This window comes from Clupea harengus, chromosome 1 (assembly GCF_900700415.2).
Source record: "Clupea harengus chromosome 1, Ch_v2.0.2, whole genome shotgun sequence".
In the NCBI taxonomy this organism is placed as follows: domain Eukaryota; kingdom Metazoa; phylum Chordata; class Actinopteri; order Clupeiformes; family Clupeidae; genus Clupea; species Clupea harengus.
In genome coordinates, this window is record NC_045152.1 from 10,821,930 (window position 1) to 10,842,944 (window position 21,015).

General features: G+C 44.7%; 1 protein-coding gene across 1 annotated transcript in view; it reads left to right on the plus strand.

The window, feature by feature from the left end:
* The first annotated feature begins 88 nt into the window (after positions 1 to 88).
* Positions 89 to 21,015, plus strand: part of fam171a2a (family with sequence similarity 171 member A2a) — a 51,403-nt gene continuing 30,476 nt past the window's right edge. The window contains exons 1-2 of the mRNA XM_012816751.3: positions 89 to 1,138; positions 17,249 to 17,476. Of these exons, the coding sequence (XP_012672205.2) occupies positions 973 to 1,138; positions 17,249 to 17,476 (394 nt within the window). The 5' untranslated portion in view covers positions 89 to 972. The remainder of the gene's footprint in view (positions 1,139 to 17,248; positions 17,477 to 21,015) is intronic.

The window sequence follows — 21,015 nt, forward strand, 5'->3', positions numbered from 1 at the left end:
CATGGACACTGTCTCAGACTTTGATAGTTCACACAACAGAGCTTCATTATTTCACTTGCGAAACTACCACAAGTGTTTGCTGTCCACATAAGAGTTATCTTGACAAAGCTGTGTCAAAGCTGATACAGTGACAGGAAGCTACACACAAATGGCTAATTGGTTAAGCTCGCAGAGGCTGCTGGTAATTCAATTGTAAAATTAGTTCTCGTGTTAATTCAGACACCCAATGAAGTTTTTTTTTTACACAAGGGAAGAAGGGCTGTTGAAGTGTTATCTTGTTGAAGTCAGTACAATGGCAGGAAGCTGACTTAGGGGCTATGAGGGCCCACTGGCTTTTCCAGCTGAGGCTGCCAAGACCAGGGTTTTAATGCCATCCTTCTAACAAGGATATCCTGGCCTGCATTCACACAGGAAGAAACAACTTGTCTGCATTACAGCCTGCTGCTGGGGAAGACCATGGATAACGTTTGCTTAAGAAACTTGGCCTATGTGAGACTGCGTGAATCTCCTGTACTTGTATTGTGTCTCAACCATGCCGTTGTATATATCAGGCCCTGACAATGTGCTAAAAACACTTAAAATGAAGAACTAAGATTAATTAAATATTAGGGATCTGTAATTATCTGTCACCCTAACCCCTAACCCTAAGAAGGTTTAAAAGTACCTGATAATCATAAATGCCTGACATGCAATGGCGATTCAAAATCAGACAACAACTAAAATGGTTAATGATTCGTTTTGTTGTATGGCAATGTAGTCATGAATAAATAAAGACGACACTCTATATGCTGTCGTGTGATATTTGATGGTTTTCCAAATCCGTCTGTAGCAGCAGCAATTTAACCAGCAGGGGGTGGTAGTGATCATTCAAATTAGGAGCGCCCCCTCCCACATCGGACAATGGAACTCTGAGCAGGGAAGACCGCGGGTTAGGGAGTGGGCATCTCGGGCAGCAACACTTGAGATCGGTCAATGCCATCCGCAAAAGAAACATGGATGAATGACCTGCTACGGGGATCTAGTGATGTTGCTGTAAGAATGCCACCCCAGCACACTTCTCGCTTCTTTTCACTTTTTCTGCTCTTCTGCAACGTTTTGGGGACACTGGCGAAATCCCTACCGGACCAGGCAGCACTTGGTGAGTTGTTTAGCTTTGAGATTTGACTCCGCTTCGTTTTTAGGTTGCAGCATTGGTCTGGAATGTGATATAATCTCCTGCGGGGCGACGATTTTGTTTTCTTCATATATGCAGCCTCGGACAGAAGATGATGGGTTGCGTGAGATCATTATGTAACCGTTGCATTTATGCTGCCGAAAATGTAATACGCACGAATGAACTGAGACTGTCTTGTGGCATACTACAATTCGCTGCATATCTGAAGAAGAGTTTGAAAACAAAGGGATCCTAATCGGACCTCCTAGTTGACCACACCAACCGATTCTTATGATGTCGACTCATCATTAACTAGCACACACAGAATGCGTAAAGTAGCTGTATTCTCTGTAGTTTCATAGTTTGTCGCTTTTTTGCGATGGTCGAGAGCTGGATCGCCCATATAACTATCAGTTGAGTAAAACTTCAAATCCCGTCATGGGAGCCTATCATTACTGAACATTAGCCTACTTAGTTTGCTGGCCAGCGTTGCTCATCATAATGAAGCTGTCACTCCTCAAGAACAAAAACATATAGGTTATATTGCAGACAGGTCGTCTTAAGATATGATAATTAACGTTAAATTGAACTTCAAAGCTCTATGTTTGTTTATTTACACTTATACAGTGACTTCAGAGTAGCCGACCTCCTCATTGACTGTTAGACCAGTGTTCCATTGTCACTGTCATGTGTGATTGTGACAGTTCCTTGGTTCTAGCCCTACCTTAATTAATTCATGTGGAACAATCAGCATCGTTTATGTCGGAACATAAACAATGCACTGGTGCATGGCTCACACCCACGCGGAAATACTTTCTGACTGTTTCGCAGTTCTACGGAGAATAACATTACGTTTCTGTGAATTTCAGTCAAACAGTGCTAATGTCAAAGACATGAGTTGGGAGAGGTTTCAGCAATCTTTTGCCAGAATTTTAGGGAGACCACCTGGACCACCTGGCATTGTCATTTTAGTGATCTGATGTGGTCCAGTAACCATTACCTAGTTAGTGCGTAGCTGTTGCTGCTTTGCCCAGCTGGCGTTGGATATATTTCAGCCTTTGGAGCAATCAGAGGCAGGGAGAGGTTTTTCCTCCCTCCTGCCGACAGGGCATTTCCAGTACACCCAGAGGCTTAAGAAAGACATGTTCCTGATCCATATTTCATTAGCAAAGCTATTCACTCCCTAAGCTGGTTTTCTCTGGAAGAGATGTTGCACAATTTGCGATAAGTAAAGAAAGAAAGAGTTTAATTTGGCTGCACTTTGCCATTGATTTACATACTTATCCATCCATCATCCATTACCCAGAATATGGACACTGAAGTTACACAAGTTAGTGAGTGATTTGGTGTGTAGCTTCCACTCATGGGAAACCCCTGTCTTTGACATTGCTTTGGCCCAAACATGGCCAGTGTGTGTCAGTGGCCATTTATCTGGGAACCTATGAGCTGCCACCTCCTCCTGTATTGCATTGAGATTTCCCTTCTAGTGAAACCACAGCATACCACACCTCAGCGTTTATGACCTCAATCTCACTTCCTCAGAGACCCCCCCCCCCTTCCAGAATCTTTAGAGGAGAGTGAGTGAGTGAGTGAATGAGAGAGAGAGAGAGAGAGAGAGAGAGTGTGACAGAGAGATTGAGGTAGAGGCAGATCATGTGGGAGAGAGTGAAAAAGCAAAGGGTAGCTGAATTCAGTTTTGTGTTTCACTAAGAATAGTGCCTGGCTTATAAAAGTGTGAAGGCATGGAGTTATTTTTTCCTCTCTGTGCTCTTGCGTAATTCCCTTCGGGAGCGGAGCAGGAGGTGTTGGGGGTCTCATGTGCAGTATGACAGAGAAAGGGGAGGAGAGGTCGTCATGGTCTCGATGTGTAGGAGTCAGAGGAGAAATCTCAGATACAAAGAGGAGTTTCTGACGGGTTCTGACTGACCCAGAGGCCCAGAGAACAGCTGCTGGTTGTGATGCCGCCAGATCGGAGCCCGGTCCAGTCCAGAGGCAGCTGCTATCTAGGCAGAGTCACACTGTCAATCAAGGTCTCTCTGTCAGTAATGAAATGTCACATGAAGAAGGGTGAAATGGTCTCAGAGATCAATCGAGGATGGTAAGAGATTAGAGAGCGAGAGAGACAGAACGAGAAAGAGAGAAAGAAAGAGAAAGAAAGAGAGAGAGAGAGAAAGTGAGAAAGTGAGGACTGACAGAAAGAGAGGGCATAGCATGTCAGCTCCCTGCTGTCTAACTGAAGCGTAATGGGTTCCATTTGTACACTCTCCCTCTGTGTCACATCAGCAATCATCTCCATACATATTAATGGCTGGCTGTGGGAAATTAATTTGCCCTGAGAGAGGGAAGCCACGTGGAGGAGGGGTGGTGGTGGAGGGGAGGGGAGGGGAGGGGAAGGGGAAGGGGGATGGGGGGGGTTGGCTGCTCCTGGTTCCTGCTCCATGTTGAATGTTGTTATTCAGCAGAGCATGTCATTATGCAGCTAAAATCCAGCCCTTCATTTCTCACTATGCTGCTCGGGTCGACCAATGAGAGTCAGTGAGGGGTTGGACCGCAATCATGATGCTGTGCCTACATCTCAAAAGCCACAATTTGGAGTTTTAAGTTTGGATTTGTTTAGTGGCTTAGGACAAATGTTTCGTTGAAAAACAGGCTGCAGTATTTTTAAAGATGCTTCGAAGAGTGTGAGTGTTCTGAATTCCTTTGGAAGGAGTTGTAATTGCATCACATGTGAACTTTATGCCAGTGATATTATGTTTGGATGACCAATGTTGTGTGTAATTGGTGAAGGCATGCATTTGAACACAGCATCTCTTCGCTAGTCATTAGCATACGTTTAGGCTATAACTCAGAAATGCTCTGATAATTGCAGACAGAAGGTCTCTCGTATGCTTTTTACTTTTGAGTCCTTTTTTTCCTGTTTGCATAGGCTCCCGGCTTATCAGTGTGGGGGATTTACCCTCTTGTCCAAATGTATAAGCATGTGAGGAGCAGTGAGACTTTAACATGGTAAATTAGGTGACATTTTCAAGAGCACGTGGAGCCTGAACGGAGGATTTTTGACCTTCGAGCTTTGACCTCTGACAGTCCACTTGTTTCTGCGCCATTCACACCATGTTCATGAAACCTCCAGTGGGTGTTCTTGGTGGATCAGCTGGGATGACACGTTGTTAACAACACCAGGGTTAAGGGTTTAATTTCCAGGACAGGCACATACAAACAAAATGTACCCCATACCTGTCCTTTAAGTCACTGTCGATAAATGTAACGGCCAAAGTAAGTAAATGGGGGACTGTGCTGTAGCTGCTCTTTGGCACTGAGGCACAATCACTGTCACAGGCCTCTCTTACAGAAGTGTGGGGTCTCCATCTCCTCCTATATTCACACATCTTATCTGGTGTTGTCTTTTTGTGGAGACCTGAAGCTTACCTCTCTCTCTCTCTCTCTCTGTGTCTCTTTCTTTCTTTCTCATTTCCTGTCCTGCTTTCTCTCCATCTCTTATGAAGTCATATTAGCTGTGGTTGCTGGCAAGTGACCACAGAGCACATTCTGAATGTGTCTGTGGTCACTCCCTGTGTGGTCATGTGCTTTCCCTGTACAGCACTAGAACTGATTTATTACCTCTCCGGTCCTCGACTACATGACTACTTGTGTTTCCCTAAAATACAAAGCCTCCCTACACACACACACACACACACACACACACACACACACACACACACACACACACACACACACACACACACACACACACACACACACACACACACACAATCAAATAAACAAACACACACACACACTCCACACTCCTCCCCACCCCCCACACACATAGTCTACACTGTCCACACATGGTTCATGTGGTTGATACAATTGAATTCCAATACACAACATGCTACATATATATATGCTTAATCCATTGTACACACACACACACACACACACACACACACACACAAATGAGCACATACACAATTCCCCACCCACACACTCCACTGCACCCCATACATGCCAATACAGATGCACTTTTCACATCCATTCCTCTTAACACGTTCCACGCTGCGTTCTGCCATCATGTCAGGGTGATGTGACCCCTGAGGCAGAGGTTGTGCTGCTGTTTGTCCCAGCTGTCCCCAGCGTCTGATCCCCCACTCCCACTCACACGAGAGCCATTTGTTTCTCTCGCTATTTTACTCGTAGGGTGTCCGTATTTGAACGAGGCTTGAACCTGACGTGCTTCTGGTCATACATCTGTACTTTTCCCTTCTCTATACTTCCTTTCCTTTCATTCCTTTACCCTCTGTTTAATATGTTTCATATTTTTATTTTATAGTTCGATCTGGTATGTAATGATGTAAAAAATTGATCAGTATAAAAGGTAGCTGCTTAGAGAGGCTAGAGCCGTGACCAGCAGCAGCATGAAATGCGGTTATCTCTGTTTTTGGATGTGTGTGCGTGACCCGCGCATGACTGTCCTAATCAGTATGACACCCTCCGCCGGTGCCCCCTGTGCTGGACAAAAGGATGCTGGGATACGGCAGGTCAGACGCTAATGTGAGCTGACCAGTGAGGATTTACTGAACCCCTCCTAACCCCCCACTCCCCAGCACACACACACACACATCACTGCCGGTGGGCAGATGAACCCCTCTCTCTCTCTGTCTCTTGCTCTCCATCCATGGACATCTGTGTGTGTGTATGTGTGAGGGTGTGTGTGTGTCTGTGTGTCTGTCTGCCTGTTTTCAAAGGTAGGACACCTCACGACTCACTGAACTGCCAGCTTCTATCAGATGTGAGAGAGATTTATTTTTTTAGAAAAGACAAAAAACAATGTGGACTCACACACACACACACACACATGGGTAAAACACACACACACACACACACACACACACACACACACACACACACACACACACACAAACCCATACATATTATACAAACACACACACTACACATTCAGATTTACAATGGCAGATTTATAAAGGCTTTCCTCATTGTTCTCCTTGGGCTCCAGGGGGACAGCTTTGATTCGCTCCACAATCCTGCCGTCAAGTTCATATCTGATTCAATGGACGTCATCTGAGGCTTTTGTTCAAAGCATCTGCTGCCTTTTCAGAGCAAGGCCTTTAGTGGCTTTCCAGTGATGTCAAATACAGGTTATTATTTAATGAATGATGTAAGTTAATCAAGACTTATTAATTAAGTCCTTTTTGAATCAGGAACAGAAGGTACTTGCCGCTTCAGTTTTTGTGTCACCATTGTAGGTGAATTAGTGTGTGTGTGTGTGTGTGTGTGTGTGTGTGTGTGTGTGTGTGTGTGTGTGTGTGTGTGTGTGTGTGTGTGTGTGTGTGTGTGTGTGTGTGTGTGTGAGGTATATATGTGGGTGGTGGTCAGTGTCAGATTGTGTTTGTGTGGGTGTGTGTTTGAATGTCAGAGATAAATAGAGATTTGTGTGTGTGTGTGTGTGTGTGTGTGTGTGTGTGTGTGTGTGTGTGTGTGTGTGTGTGTGTGTGTGTGTGTGTGTGTGTGTGTGTGTGTGTGTGTGTGTGTGTGTGTGAGAGTGTATGTATGTTTTTCAGTTGAGTGCCAGTGCAGGTTAGCTCTTTCATTAGGTCTCCACTTGAGCATTGGAGCTTGGCAGCTGGATTGTGGGTGGGGTGGAGAAGGGATGTGGGCTGTGTTGGGGTGGAGCGTACAGTGCGTGTATGGTATGACCCTTATCTGGAGAAGCTGGCTTTGCCTGTCGGGCCCCTCATTGCTCCTCAGTGATCTGTTAGAGAACATGGCTAGAGACAGCACACTGGGATACCTGACAGTTTGTTTTCCATTTACAAATATTGTGATATGTGGAGAGTTGCAATATGATGTATCCTATTGCGGCTAATTGCAGCTTATTACTCTCTTGACTAAAATGATTTCCAAAAGATGTGATACAATATTTATTAACTTAAGCAGATGCTTTAATTCTAACTACCTTAACACACAGCCACTGTGTTAGTCTTATCAGTATGCATTGTATGCTCTTTGGGATGCAAACCCATGACCTTGGTGTTGTAAGTTGAGCCACAGGAATGGATACTGTATAGTTTCAGTGTTTGTCTCCCTACCCCCACTTTCACTGATGACCACAGCATCTCTTTTGGGTATGGAGCGCACCATGTCCCAGGAGATAAAGCAAAGCAGTTTTGTTACAGAAGCATTGAAAGCTCACTGGCCTCTCACACTTAAAAGCTCTTGCGTGGTTTATTTTTCTGGAGCAGTTCTTCATCTGTTGTTATTGTCAAACAAACAGCCAGTAGAGAGCATGTTATTGGCACCCACAGCACAGCTCAGTACTGTTATCAGAGGTCATGGCAGGTTAGCAGTGCACAGAGCGTAGCAGGGAGGTTGTCCAGTAGACTCGGGTCGTTTATAAAGTGCCGTTTGTCACTCCTCACAAGGTCAGGTCAGACAGATGTACTGGAGGAGGTCTTTGTTCGCTGTCACGTATCCATTAGTCAGTCCAAGAGTGTGTCAGCTGAAAATGGGTCATTATTTACCTAGAATCCCTTTGAAGGAAGTCAGTTTTCATCGGTTATACTCACAGCTCACTCGTCAGTGACTGCAAGAGGAAAAGCTGAATTCACCACATGTTTATCTCTGATGGCCAAATCTAATCCTCTTTGAGCAATGGGTTTGGGTCTCCTCATGTCTAGACCAAGACACCTTAGTCTGCAGAATTTAGTAGTTTTATTACAGATGTCAGAATAGGCCCTTATTCTATGAGAAAGATTTGAGCATTGGGAGATTGAGGATGCACTTGGCCTTGTGTTTTTGCTGGTTAGGCACCCTATGTAGTGGATGAGTGTGGATTTTTTATTTTTTAAATGCTGCCCATTCGCGGTGATGGGATGTTAAGTCATATGGACACAGCTGTAGATCTGTTCACAGCAAGAGGCAGCAGAGTGACAAATCAAACAATTCAGGGTTCCCAACATTTTCATTGACATTTCAAAACTTCTCCAGGATTTTTCAAGGACCGTTAATGGAATTTCCATGCCCTTGCACAACCTTCAAGTACACAAAATTGTACAAAAAATTTACTCCACAGGTTGGGCCTAATTATTGAATAAAAAATTAAACAACAACCTTTTCCATTTCTTTTTATAATAAAATAGTTAGGCTATGTCAATTCAAGTGGATACTGTATCACACTGAAGAAATACGCACAAAAAACATTATCAATAGAAGAATACAATAACATAATTAATTTCACTAGACATATTTACACTATCAAATGCCATGACCTCTCCAGGATTTCCATAACTGTGGGAATCTTTTACATTGTGAAAAAATGGATTACCTCAAATCAGAAGGCATGTAGAATTTGCTGTCGGATGTTTGTGAAAACATAATCTAGATAATTTGGGGATCTGGGAAAGACTTTCGCTCTGTGTAATCCTGTTTGATATACATCACACCCTGCAGAGAGACAGAAATCCCTCTCATGCAGAGATGGGTGTGCAGATCACTGCATTTCTCCTTCTTGTGAGAAACTTGGAAAATAAAAATGGTTTCATGCAGCATATAAATCACTAGTCACAGACTATGCAGATTATTATTATTATTATTATATTATTATTATTTTTATTATTATTATTAAACTCCACTGTACCGGAGCAACCCCCAGCACCCCAGGATCTGTGAAATGTGCTTGTATCTGTACATTTATCTACATCTGCATAATGGAGATAAGTAGGACTAATGATGACATGAAATCCTCTCCTCATCCTTGTGACTGAACCTGTCTGAGACCAGCTGGAGGCATTGGGCCTGTTGAACATCATATACAAGAATCTAGTGTGGAATTACCAGCAGCACTTCAGTGACCGCTCTGTAGTCTGACACAGAGTTCGGGGCGGGACTGCTCCACACACACACACACACACACACACACACACACACACACAGAGAGAGAGAAAGTGAGGCTGCCTCAGAGAACATACAGCTGAGATTTATAAGTTGACACTGTTCAGTCATACAACCCTGAAATTGGGAAAGGTATACACAGTGTGTGTTTGTGTGTGTTTGTGTGTGTGTGTGTGTGTGTGTGTGTGTGTGTGTGTGTGTGTGTGTTTCTGTGTGTGTGTGTGTGTGTGTGTGTGAGTGAGAAAGAGAAAGAGAAAAAGAAAGTGATTCTGTCATAGACTTGCATATGTGATTGAGTGCTGCCACATGTACGCTTAATCCTCACAGAGGCCAAGTTATCAGGTGGACATGTGTGTGTAGGGCGCAGACTCTCTCTCTCACACACACACACACACACACACACACACACACACACACACACACACACACACACACACACACACACACACACAGAGTGCCTGTCCGTAACATCTGCAAGATATTTCCAGAGGCAGCCAAGGCATAGCTAAGGCAGCAGAGTTCTGAAGGCAAAAAGTCAGTAGTCAAAAGTAGACGACACAGCCTGAAGGACAGTGTGTGTGTGTGTGTCGTCCTTGTGTATGTGTGTGTGCGTAAGTAAAAGAAAGAGAGAGAGATATTCTGTCATGGCCATGTCCTTTTTACAGCTGTTTTTCATAGGGCTAAATCATACGTCTGAGGTCTGTTACAGACAGGCTGTACTTAAGCAATCCTGAGTGTTGGTTTATGTGTGTGTGTGTGTGTGTGTGTGTGTGTGTGTTGTGTGTGTGTGTGTGTGTGTGTGTACGTGTATGTGTGTGTGTGTACGTGTGTGTGTGTGTGTGTGTGTGTGTGTGTGTGTGTGTGTGTGTGTGTGTGTGTGGTGTGTGTGTACGTGTGTGCGGGTCCGTGTCCGTCCCTCAGGTCTTCAGTTGAAGTGGAATGCGATGAGTCATATTGTAACCTCTGGCTAACATGCCCAACTGTAGCTAAAGTTTATGATTTTATTCTCTTAATCCTCCAAGCCAGCACCCGCAGGCTTCTAAACCATTATAGCTCCCTTAGCTGTTAAAGTAAACGCCCTCGAAAATGATTTTAATTATCTATCATTATTATTTAGCTAAAATGATCAACATATGGGATAATTCATTGCTGTTTAATAAATGGCTGCTGGCCATTAAACGAATGAGATATTGATTATCACACACTGCACAGACACACACACACACACACACACAGATTTCTGACTCAGTAATACAAACAAATACATTTGCCCATTCCTTCTTGTTCACATCTTATTCGTTATGTACACTCCCTCTCTCTCTCTCTCTCTGTCTCTCTCTCTCTCTCTATGTTTCACTGTGTCACACACACACACACACACACACACACACACACACACACACACACACACACACACACACACACACACACCACCTCTGTCCCTGAACATATTTGTGTCATTACATGTCATCTGAATCCTCTCTGTGAGAGCTGCACCTCTTTCATCTCTCCTCTCAGTGAAACTGTACTCCACCGCTGCACCGGAGACATAAAGGAGAAGACATCGGAGTGGAGGTGAGGGGTTGCAGAGAGGTAGATTCTGCACAGAAAAAACAAAACTTGAGACAAGAACAACAACGACTGCAGACACGTAAAGGAATTCCCCCTCCATAAGCATCTGACTGAGAGGATTTTGAAGTGTTGTCTAAACTTTGGGTCGTTAGTGTGATTTCCGTCAATATGAAGACACCGCAGAAGCCTTTTGTATCGCGGGGATCATTAAAACCCACAGCCATCTGTTAACATGAATCATCCTCACGTTAAGTTTCCTCAGCAAAGCTGAAGTTTGGCCACAGACACGTGTGCCTGTCCACTCACTTCCTCTCATTAGTTTTTACAGCCCTATCCACCCCTGTGTGTTACCCGGTTAATTAGCCACAGCACTCATTAGTCTGCGAGAGGAAGGTGGCTAAATTGACTGTAGATGTCGTCTGGAGACCTCTGTCCCCTGCAGTCGAGCATTAGGATCGCGTCCGGCCTCAGCGTGGAACAACACGGCCATCAGAGGCGACGAGCCGAGTCAGCTTCCCAAACATCCCGAGCCACTTCCTCCCCCGGGGCTTTTAAAGACATGCGCGGCTCCCGGAGTTTGTTCCTTTTATTCGAACAAAAATGGCAGCCTCGGCGGATATCCCCTCTGACAGGCCTGTTTGAGAAACAAATGCCTGCACTCACAGAACTGGCAGTTATTCTTGGATGTTCGTGTGCATTCAAAGCAGACACTGGAAACTCTCCCTTGTGCATATGATCATTCTGACTTTATGTTTGTTCAGGTCTTTCATCATCTCCGTAGTTGATTCAGTTCTGTTAATACTGTACAGAAGGTTTGGAGTTATCTCTCACCAAAGACCAGGGGGAAGGAACCAGGCTATGGCCCAGTGTTTCAACAAAGGATTGCCTTAACTAATCCCCTACAGAAGATCCCATCACTAAATCCTCATTATTCACTGCGCTGACTGACGCAGCTCCTTCCAAGCCAAACCCAGCCCAGCTGCAGGAATCAGTTCGGTGCATCGTTCACAGTCTTTAAATCACTTTTCAATGTAGACTGATTTACAGAGATATATTGGAAAACATCAGAGAGAACTTGATACTCTGACAGAGATATCTGATCATGTTTTTGATGTTTTGCTATTCCGAGCACTGATAAGTTGTATTGAGATGGTAAAGAGGGGCCTGGTTAGTGCAAGCCAATGTAGCTTCTATCAAAACAAAACCTACAAATACCATCCTCTCTGCTCACTGGGCTTAGGTGGGTGGAAAATTGTCTGTTAATGAGGGCTTCTTCTGTACAAGTTTGTTATATAGTGTATTTGAGGCGTAACAAGGTAAAAGAAAAGAATAACACAAAAACTACAACTCCCAGACTTCTCTGCCCACTGGACCTGGGTGGGTGGAGGATGTTCTGATGATGATGGCTTCCAGCTGGAGCTGAAAGATGGCGGTCGGAGTGATTTTCTTTGGAGGGGGGCTGATTTATCCCTGTGCTCTCCTTACCTCAGGGTGCTCCTACCTCGGGTCCTGTGCTCCGGGGGAGGGGTGCCAGTGCACTCACACACCAGCTCACGCCAGCTCACGCCAGCTCTGGTTACACTGAAACACACTCTGCCTTAACCTAAGCAGGAGAATCTCAGTGTAAGTCAAAAGCAAATTCCACATGGGTGATGGGTGAATTGTTCGATTTTTGTTGGTTGTCGGACTTTTATAGTAAAGTTATAGTAATGTGCTTTTGCATCAAAACCCTCACATTATCATCTTATCAATGTGCTTTTGCTGGAAACACTAAATATGGTCATCAAAATCAGTGTAGAAGTCTTCCTCACCGTTTACAAATCAAACGAAAGCTCCCATGACTAAAACTGGGCAGTTTTATATGCCCATTAGATTCTTGCCCTTTGATGAGTGGCTTCATTATGAAACCACATCCAGCATATAAACCACTTGCCGTGTCTGCCAGTCCTGTGCATAAGCGTTCCTTTTCCGCTCTCCTCGGTGTGTGGACGGTGGGTCAGATGTAGAGTCTATTCTGCACAGTGGAAATTCCCCAGGGTCTCCCCAGTGGTCCGTATCATGTGGCCTCCTGCTGCTTGTGTAGTCTGGGTATGTGGCAGGGGAGGGGAGGGAAGTCCTGTCTGGCCAGACCTGGAGCTCCTTAATGCAGGCATTCCTTTTGGCATATCCCAACCGTCAGCACACAAACGTGGGGAGCCTCTCCTGACGGGGTGCCTGACTCCAGCAACACCTGTCAGGAGGAGGTGCAGGGGAAGGTGCACACACACACACACACACACACACACACACACACACACACACACACACACACACACACAAAGAGAATAAATGAAGACCGTAAATACCAACACATTGCTACTCCCACCAGCGCTGGAGAGAAGACAGAGATGAATTGAGGGTTATTTCCCCCGGCAATTAGGTTGATATCTTTTTTTTAAAGAGAAAGATTGGATACCGAGTATCACTCGCTGTAGACTCCTTTTATGTACCTGGAATTCCCTTAGTCTCTCTCTCTCTCTCTCTGTCCTCTGTGTGTGTGTGCATTAACTATTTAGTGTGTTTCAGTATGTTGAATGTAATGACAGAGAGAGAGAGAGAGAGCTTATTTGTGTTTGCTGCCTGTACTTGTTGACTATAGCATTTGAGAAATTGGGCTGTCTCTGCTTGTGTGGTCCCAATGGGACGAGGATGACCTGGACATCTGGCCAATGGTTTCTCAGCTGTCTCTCTCTGTGCTTCCATCAATTGAGACAGGCCATTACATCAGAGCTCAGCACATCACAGGGGCAGGTAGGCTGGGGGTCCAGAGTGTTTGCAGTCGCCACCCTGGGAGTGGAATGATTTCCTGAGGCCACAATCTCTCCTCACCTCCACTGAAATGGACATATTTTTAGATGGTGCAAGCTGCTTGATCTGTGTTTGGACCCTATGGTAGTGTGAAGAAATACCTCACCGTTGTCTAGAGGGGAGACTCTCAACCTCTTCCGTACTTTAGTCACTGATTGTGTGGTTACACCATAATATGTGCTCAGTAAACCAAGAAGCAAACCATTTCTTTGTTTTGTAATTTTTCATTTACAGTGCCTGGACTACTCACATAGGTTGGGTGTTCATATTTGTCTCCCTGTAAAGCAATTCAGGTTGCATCCACACTGTAAGCTAGCATTGCTGACTGTACCTTTAACTGGAGGCAGCACAAGGAAGAGTCAGAGCTGATCCTGTTTTTTGTTTAAATGGGGTTTGTGTGTCAAGGAGGCCAAATGTTGACTTCGTTCAGCTGCTTGTCACACACACACACACACATTCAGCTGTTTGGCATGATATAGGAAATGCTAAAAGATTCTTTACAATTCCCAATAGTGATGATCCCCTGTACATGTGACTGTGTTGACCGTGGTTGGACGTGGTGATTGGTTAACCACTCAGTCATGACTTCACAGAGTCTGTGTTGAGTAAGGGGCTTGTAAAGTTGCCTACCAAGTTAATTGAATCCCCTTGTAAAATACTAATGTCTGTCTGCCGCTGTGGTTGCTAACAGCGTGATAGGTGCATTGATGTGACCAGATCAAATACATTTTTTCTCCAGTCATTACTGTTCCAGGTAGACCAGGTAGGGATTTGTACATAGTAGTCCCTCAAGGCTAAATTATTATTACATGTGCACATAGCCCCAGTGTTAACTGTATGTAGGGTGGATTTAATAGAGAACAGCCACTCTTGAACAATGAAAGGGAAATGGATTCGCATTCAGGAAGTGCTGGCTGTGAGCGGAGTGGAAACGGGTATTGTTGAATGTCTGACTGACGGATGGTCCAAGGGCAACCCTGTGGTGAGGCTTCCTTTTCACTTACCATCCATCAGCAAAGAGAGAGAGCGAGAGAAAGAGGTTATACTAGGATGGAACGACACATAAATAACTTGCTGTCTTTTGTAGTTCACAAAAAAGCTAAAGAGGCAGAAGGGAAAGGAAGAGAGGGAGAGAGAATTAGATAAAGACAGGGGGAGAGAGGAGGATTGGGAGGACAACTACTTTGTGAAAGTGAAACTTTCTTTGGGTCCATTTGTCACTTCAAGGAACAGACAAGAAGACAGGCCCATAAAAGCATTACTCCTGAATATCAGACCTCTGACAGTTCAATTCCCCCTGATCAGAACATAATAATCAGAGCGTATTCAAAAACTCTGATTTAGTTTATTTTTAGCATTAGCATGTTAGCAGTTGGCTCTTTTCCCAGTAAAATGATGTATCCTTTTTCTTCTGTCTCTCATGCATGAGCAGTCACAGTGTGCCAGAAAGTCAAAAATGCCTTTTGAAACACAACTTCCCCTAAACACCAGCTGGATTTAAAATTCCGACATTTGCCTAGTCCGTAGGAGCTCAAAGATGAAAAGAAAGCCATGGGAGGCTATAAGCTCTGGGCACTGTGGAAGAGGTAGGGGCTGGGGAATTGTGTGATTTTAAAGAGAAGTTTGTGGGTGGTGAGTTGGCCAGCCTAGTCCCCACTCCTCAGACAGCACCCTTGTAAACTCCAGTCTCATGCTTGCCTGGCTCTGCTGGTGTGGGTTAGCGTTAGCGTTAGCCTTGGGTCACGGTTTTCCTGCATGAAGACGAGCAGTGACCTCATGTGTTTGGTATGCTGTGCCTCGCTCCTCCCGACAACATCAGAGGGAGCCATAGTTCTTATTTTTAAATGCTGCTACACACACACACACACACACACACACACACACACACACACACACACACACATACACACACACACACACACACACACACTCCAAACCCCCTCTCAGTTACTGATGGAGAATCGGACCCATTTTTGTTCCACAGTTTGCCTGCTGACACCTCTGGTAGCCATGGAAACCTGCATCAATTGACCCATTTAGAGTGAAAAGGACAAGGGGGTTCTGGAGGACACTGGAGAGAGCCAGGCAGAAGTGGAGCAGAGCGTGAATGGGGTTTGGAGGGCCTGCATTAATGCCAACAGCCCCACAGCCTTTTAGTCTGGGGTGAAGGTCTCTGAAAGGCACTATCCCTCCCAGCTACAGACAGGATTATATACAGTAGATGCAACAGACCTATTACATACTGTATCTGTTTATCTACACCATTTCTTTTTCACATATGAGTGACAATGCATTAGACAGGGGGTTTTATTCCTCCGTGAATGGATTCAAAGATCCGTGTGTGCAGTGGAAGATGGACAAGGCGAGTTTATTTGTAAAGCACATACCTTACATGAATGTAGTACTATAGAGCTCTCAGGTTGTCTCTTTGGTGGCTTGAGGCCTGGAGACAGACGAATCAGGTCACTGCTTTGGAAGAAGACAGGGCGTGGAGAAGGGCCAAGGCTGGCCAGGACTTTGCCCACTTCCCACAGATGTAATCAAACATGCTCCTACATGCTTTCAGAGGCGAATAAGGCAGCACCACACACTGAAAGTATTTATCCCAAGCCAAGTGTAGACAACCCTGAGTCATGACTTGAGCAGATGAGTGTGGAGGATCAGAGGAAGACCAGACAAAAAGGTGGCATTGTTCCTGTTGTTTTCTACTTAGGCCACCATGTGTTCCACGTGATGAACATCACTGTGTAAAAACTAAAGGCCCTGAACGGGGAAACTCGGCTACTAGGCCTTGCCTCTTACACAAGACAGCAAATGGTCTGGTGAAACAAGGATCACATTTAGTCGCAGCTGAAGGCAATACGCATGTTTTGGAGCGCTTTGTGTCACGTCCCTGCCATGTTTTTTTAAGATCAAAAGAGTTGTCTTATCAAATAAAGACAGCCTCTACAGGGCTCGCAAAAATTGCTAGCTTGACGTCAAGTTTCTCCATCGGGTTACCAAAATGTATCAACACGCTGTCCGACAGGCTAACAGATATTATTTCCTAAGTGAGGAAATTGCTGATGTGTGTGTGAAAATCAAAATGTTACTGCTGTCAAATGGAGTACTGTAACTTACAACTCTGGATGTCTTTCAGACATTTGCTGATTCATTTCTTGACAAATTGTGTTGTTGTTGTTGTTTTTTTATCAAACTGTGTAGCTTTTTCAATTTCAAAGATCTGGTGATATATTTGACTTAAGATGTCTCTGATTTATTTTATATCAAATTGATGTGCAATGTGTACAACTTTACAAAAGAGTAAAAGTACATTTCAAGTTTTGTAACAGTGATTTGCAGAGAATAACTGTAAAATTATTTCTTGACTGCTGTGCTTGTTAAATAAATGTTTTTGTATTGTTTTCTCAAATATATACATTTCTATATAAAAAAAAAACTATATTTGGGCTAGTCTAATTCATTTCGGACAATTCAAATCTTATGAATACCTGCTGCATTCTGGCAAAGTTTGTTACCCAGAAACAATGAGAAGAGAGCATAGACGTGACAAAGAGGGAACAACAAATATGGGAGATTGTTTGTGTGCCAAACCTACAGAATGGTTGAAACTAATTTACCATATTAATACAGCATTTGCCAAACTTACTATACTAAGCATGGTGTGCCACAGTATGTTTTTGCTTTTCCAAAACCACTGTGACCAAATGGTATGGTAAAAGAATATGAAAAGGTTTATCCTTAATCGTCTTTTCTTTCTCATGTCCACAGAGGTGTCAGTCAAAGTTCAGGTCTTGGATAACAGCGACCTTTCTCCCTTGGTGGATGCTGATGTGCAAGTGTACGGAAACCAGTCGGTGCTGGCATCCAGCAAGGCCAGCAAAGATGGGATGGTCACCGTCACCTTTCTCTACCGCCCTGGCACCTGGGTCATTGTGACGGCGTCGAAGCACGGCTTCATCACCAACTCTGCCCCGTGGCATGCTAGTCGTATACCTTGTAAGTAAAGTGTCTGACGAAGTATGTCTGATATCCAAGGTTTCTGTATAAACATCCACTGCTTGTGTATGTGGTATACTTTTGAGCCCGGTATATGAGGTAAACCTCCAAGGCTAGTGTATGTGGTTTACACTGAACACTAATGCATTTGGTAATCATTCAAGACTTATATAGGCCTGTGTGCTGACCATTCATGGCTAGTATTTGTGGTTGAAATGCACTTTGAAGACTATTGTGTGTGGTGTACATGCAACATATATGGATGCAACACAACCTATGTGAACTAATTAAACCATGCAGTGCAAAAGAACAATCAACTGTTTTCAAGTTAGCCGGGTCTTCCATTAGTTGCATTATGGACAGTAAAAACATTTTCAGCCATATTTTCATAAGCTAACATGTTAGCATGTTGCTACAAAGTTATTGGAGTATGTTAAAATGTTAACATTCACAGTCTGCGTCATCAACAGTCTGCGTAGAATGTTGGCTAGCCAAGTAGTTGTTAAATAGACTTCTGCTATATTTCATTTCAGCTGCAAGGTTCAAGAATGGCTGCAGTGCTAAACAGTGTCTGATGAACATTTCAGAAGTAGGTTTCTGATGAAATACACTATAAATTAGTCAAATTAGTCATTAGACTATGTAACCGACGTTCAACCGCTTCATCTGAGGCTGGTCAAATAGAGATTTTCCCTCAGCACGTGGTTCAGCAGCCATGATGTTCAGGAATGAATGTTCAGTCCCACATTTGTTGAAGTGGTAATCAACCTTGGAGTACAGAAGAACACTTCTGAGAAGTTCTCACACCACCAAACTGACAGCGGTGGCCATTAACCCTACGTGGCGTGGGATGTGTTGACTGACCCGTCCCTGTGTGCCAGACTCCCAGCAGCAGCTGCTGTTGATTTAGCTGTAACGCCCATGCTCCCCTCTGGCTCTCTCCCACCCACACTGCACATGTCATCTCTCTACTTCTCTCTCTATGTCTCTCTGTCTCTCTGTCTCTCTTTTCTGTTGTTATGTCTTGTTGTCATCTCCCTTCCTCTCCCTCTCTCTCTCTCTCTCTCTCTCTACCTTTCTCTATTTCTGGCTCTTTATTTGTCTGTCTCTCTTTCTTTCCCTTTCAGTCTCTCTGTCTTCCTTTCTCTCATTCCATCATTCCCTCATTCCCTCCATCTCTCTCTCTCTCCCTTTCTCTTTCTGTTTCTGCCTGATGTGCCGACTCTGTCTCTCCCCCATTCTCTCTCTCTGTCCTCATCATGACATTTCTCTCCTCGTTTACCCTCGTTCCCCTTGTTCCCCCTTCTGGAGCATCCCTCTCTCTCTCCACACACCCACCCATGTCACCCCCACCCAGGGCCATATTTATACCAAACCCCAGAGTCACTAATTCAGCTGTAGCGGCTGAGCTGTCGGCGCTAACAGCTGGAGGCCACTTAGCCGTTATTCGGCGCCACATTTAGAAACAGGAACACAATTGGAGCCTCCCTGCCCGTAGTGTATGTAAGTCCAGCTCTGTCCATCGAATTATGCAATCCGGCGTGACCAGCACGTTCGATGGCAGGCCCAGCATGACGTTGATGACTCCGGGGGAATTTGGGGGTGGGGTGGGATAACAGAGATGCCGGGAATGCCAGGCTCTGTGAGAGGTCTGGGGTGGTGTCTGATGCGTACGGAGAGACACAAGAGTTCTGATTTTACATTCAGTTCATGAATGAAAGGTAGATTTTAGATCATGGTAACATTTAGATTATGTAAACGTGTGTTTGTTGGGTGTGAATGCATGTGAATGTGTGTCTATGTGTGTATGTCTGTGTGTGTGTGTGTGTGTGTGTGTGTGTGTGTGTGTGAGTGTGTGTCAATGTGTGTGTGTCTGTGGATGTGAAAGTGGATGTGGATGTGAATGCATATATGTGTGTGTGTGTGTGTTTGGATGTGACCATATGACCTTTGACCCATGGCCGGGCAGTGCTCCGTGTCCCAGCACGACCGTGGCGATTCGTTGCGCTGCGTTGAATTTGCTAATGTTGTGTCTGCAGCGGCAGCAGCAGCTGCCACTGCCTCTTACTAAGTGGCGAAGCATCGATTCCACCTACATTCCTGTGCTCTCCAGCGCCTGCTAGCCACAGGACTTTTAAAATACCTCTCACTCTAAAACTGTCCTTCATTTGTGGAGAGCCCTTCCCACAGGGGGATGGCGTGATGCCTGTTTGTACTCTGGTCAGATTTAGGTCAGATCTACTGCACGTTTAAAGGACTCCAATTCACTGGCTGGTAATTCTTCAGTTCCATTTTCACTTTGCAAAAAAAGACCTTTATGATCTCAAATCCCTGTTTGTCAGATGAAAGGAATGTCACATAGACTGACTGATATGGATATTGAGTAAGGTACAGATTCACAAGTAAAGTACATATGTACACATGTTTTTCTGGATTATTGTCTGTTGATTCACATTAAAAGATTCACATTAAAAGATATTTGCACATGTCTGGTCGTCCCTTTCTGGCCATCCAATCAGGATGATGATTAAACCAACACTAGATCGGGACTGATAGCTGCTAGTGTCACCATGGCGATCGTGATAATGAAGCGTGAATGCGCAGGGACAGCAGCGGGATTCTCACAATCATCTCCGCCGAGCTTTCCGTTATCAGATCGATCGGAGATGTTTCGCACAGTGACACTCTCTGCACACACACACACACAGAGCACACACACACACACCACAGATGACTCAGCACGTTGGCTGAGTGAGTGGGAGCAAACGCTTTGAGCCTTTTGTTACTCTAACACAGCGACTTCTTTTCTCTTTCTTGAGCTTCACAGAGTGGTTGCTGTTTTTCACCTCCGTCCCTCCTTCCCCCCTCGGCCCCTTAGCTTATCTCTTCCTCCTCTCCGAAGGAGAGAAAGCTGAGCTCAGAAGAGTCAGTGCCCCTGCATCTTTTCATGGCCCTTACAGCTGTCTTTCTCTCCCTCTCTCCCTCTCCCAATCTGTCTTTTTTCCAAAGAAAGGAAGTCGTGCGAGTCAGAGTATGAGTCAGCACTGATGTTTTTCACCCTCAGTGTCTGTAGGCTGATGTCAGAGTCTTGATAACACTCGGGAACAGTTGCTTTTTCCCCGAAATGTGTTTTTAAAATGCTTTCGGTCTCCCCTCTGTTGTGCTTCCCCTTCTTTGTCATGCTGCTCCCAATCTCACCCAAAGTTTTTTTTTTTTTTTTTTTTGTTTATTGTGTTTTATTCCCCAGTGTTCGTGCCTTGTTATTCATTCATTGTCATCTTGTTGCTTTCTCTTTCCCCCGATCATTGGGAGTCTTTGTACAAGATGATTGAGCAGTTTGCCTCTCAAACACCAGCCTGATCACTGTGTGCAACCACAGAGAGAGATATTAAAACACCCCACCCCACCCAGGGAGCCTCAGACTCTGGAACGGATCAGACCCTGGTTTTGCAACAACCTGCCAGATCTCTTGGATCAGGGCCAAGAACCAGCCCTGAATCGGCTGCTGTATCTGGACAAGCTTCCTGCCTCTCCCCTCC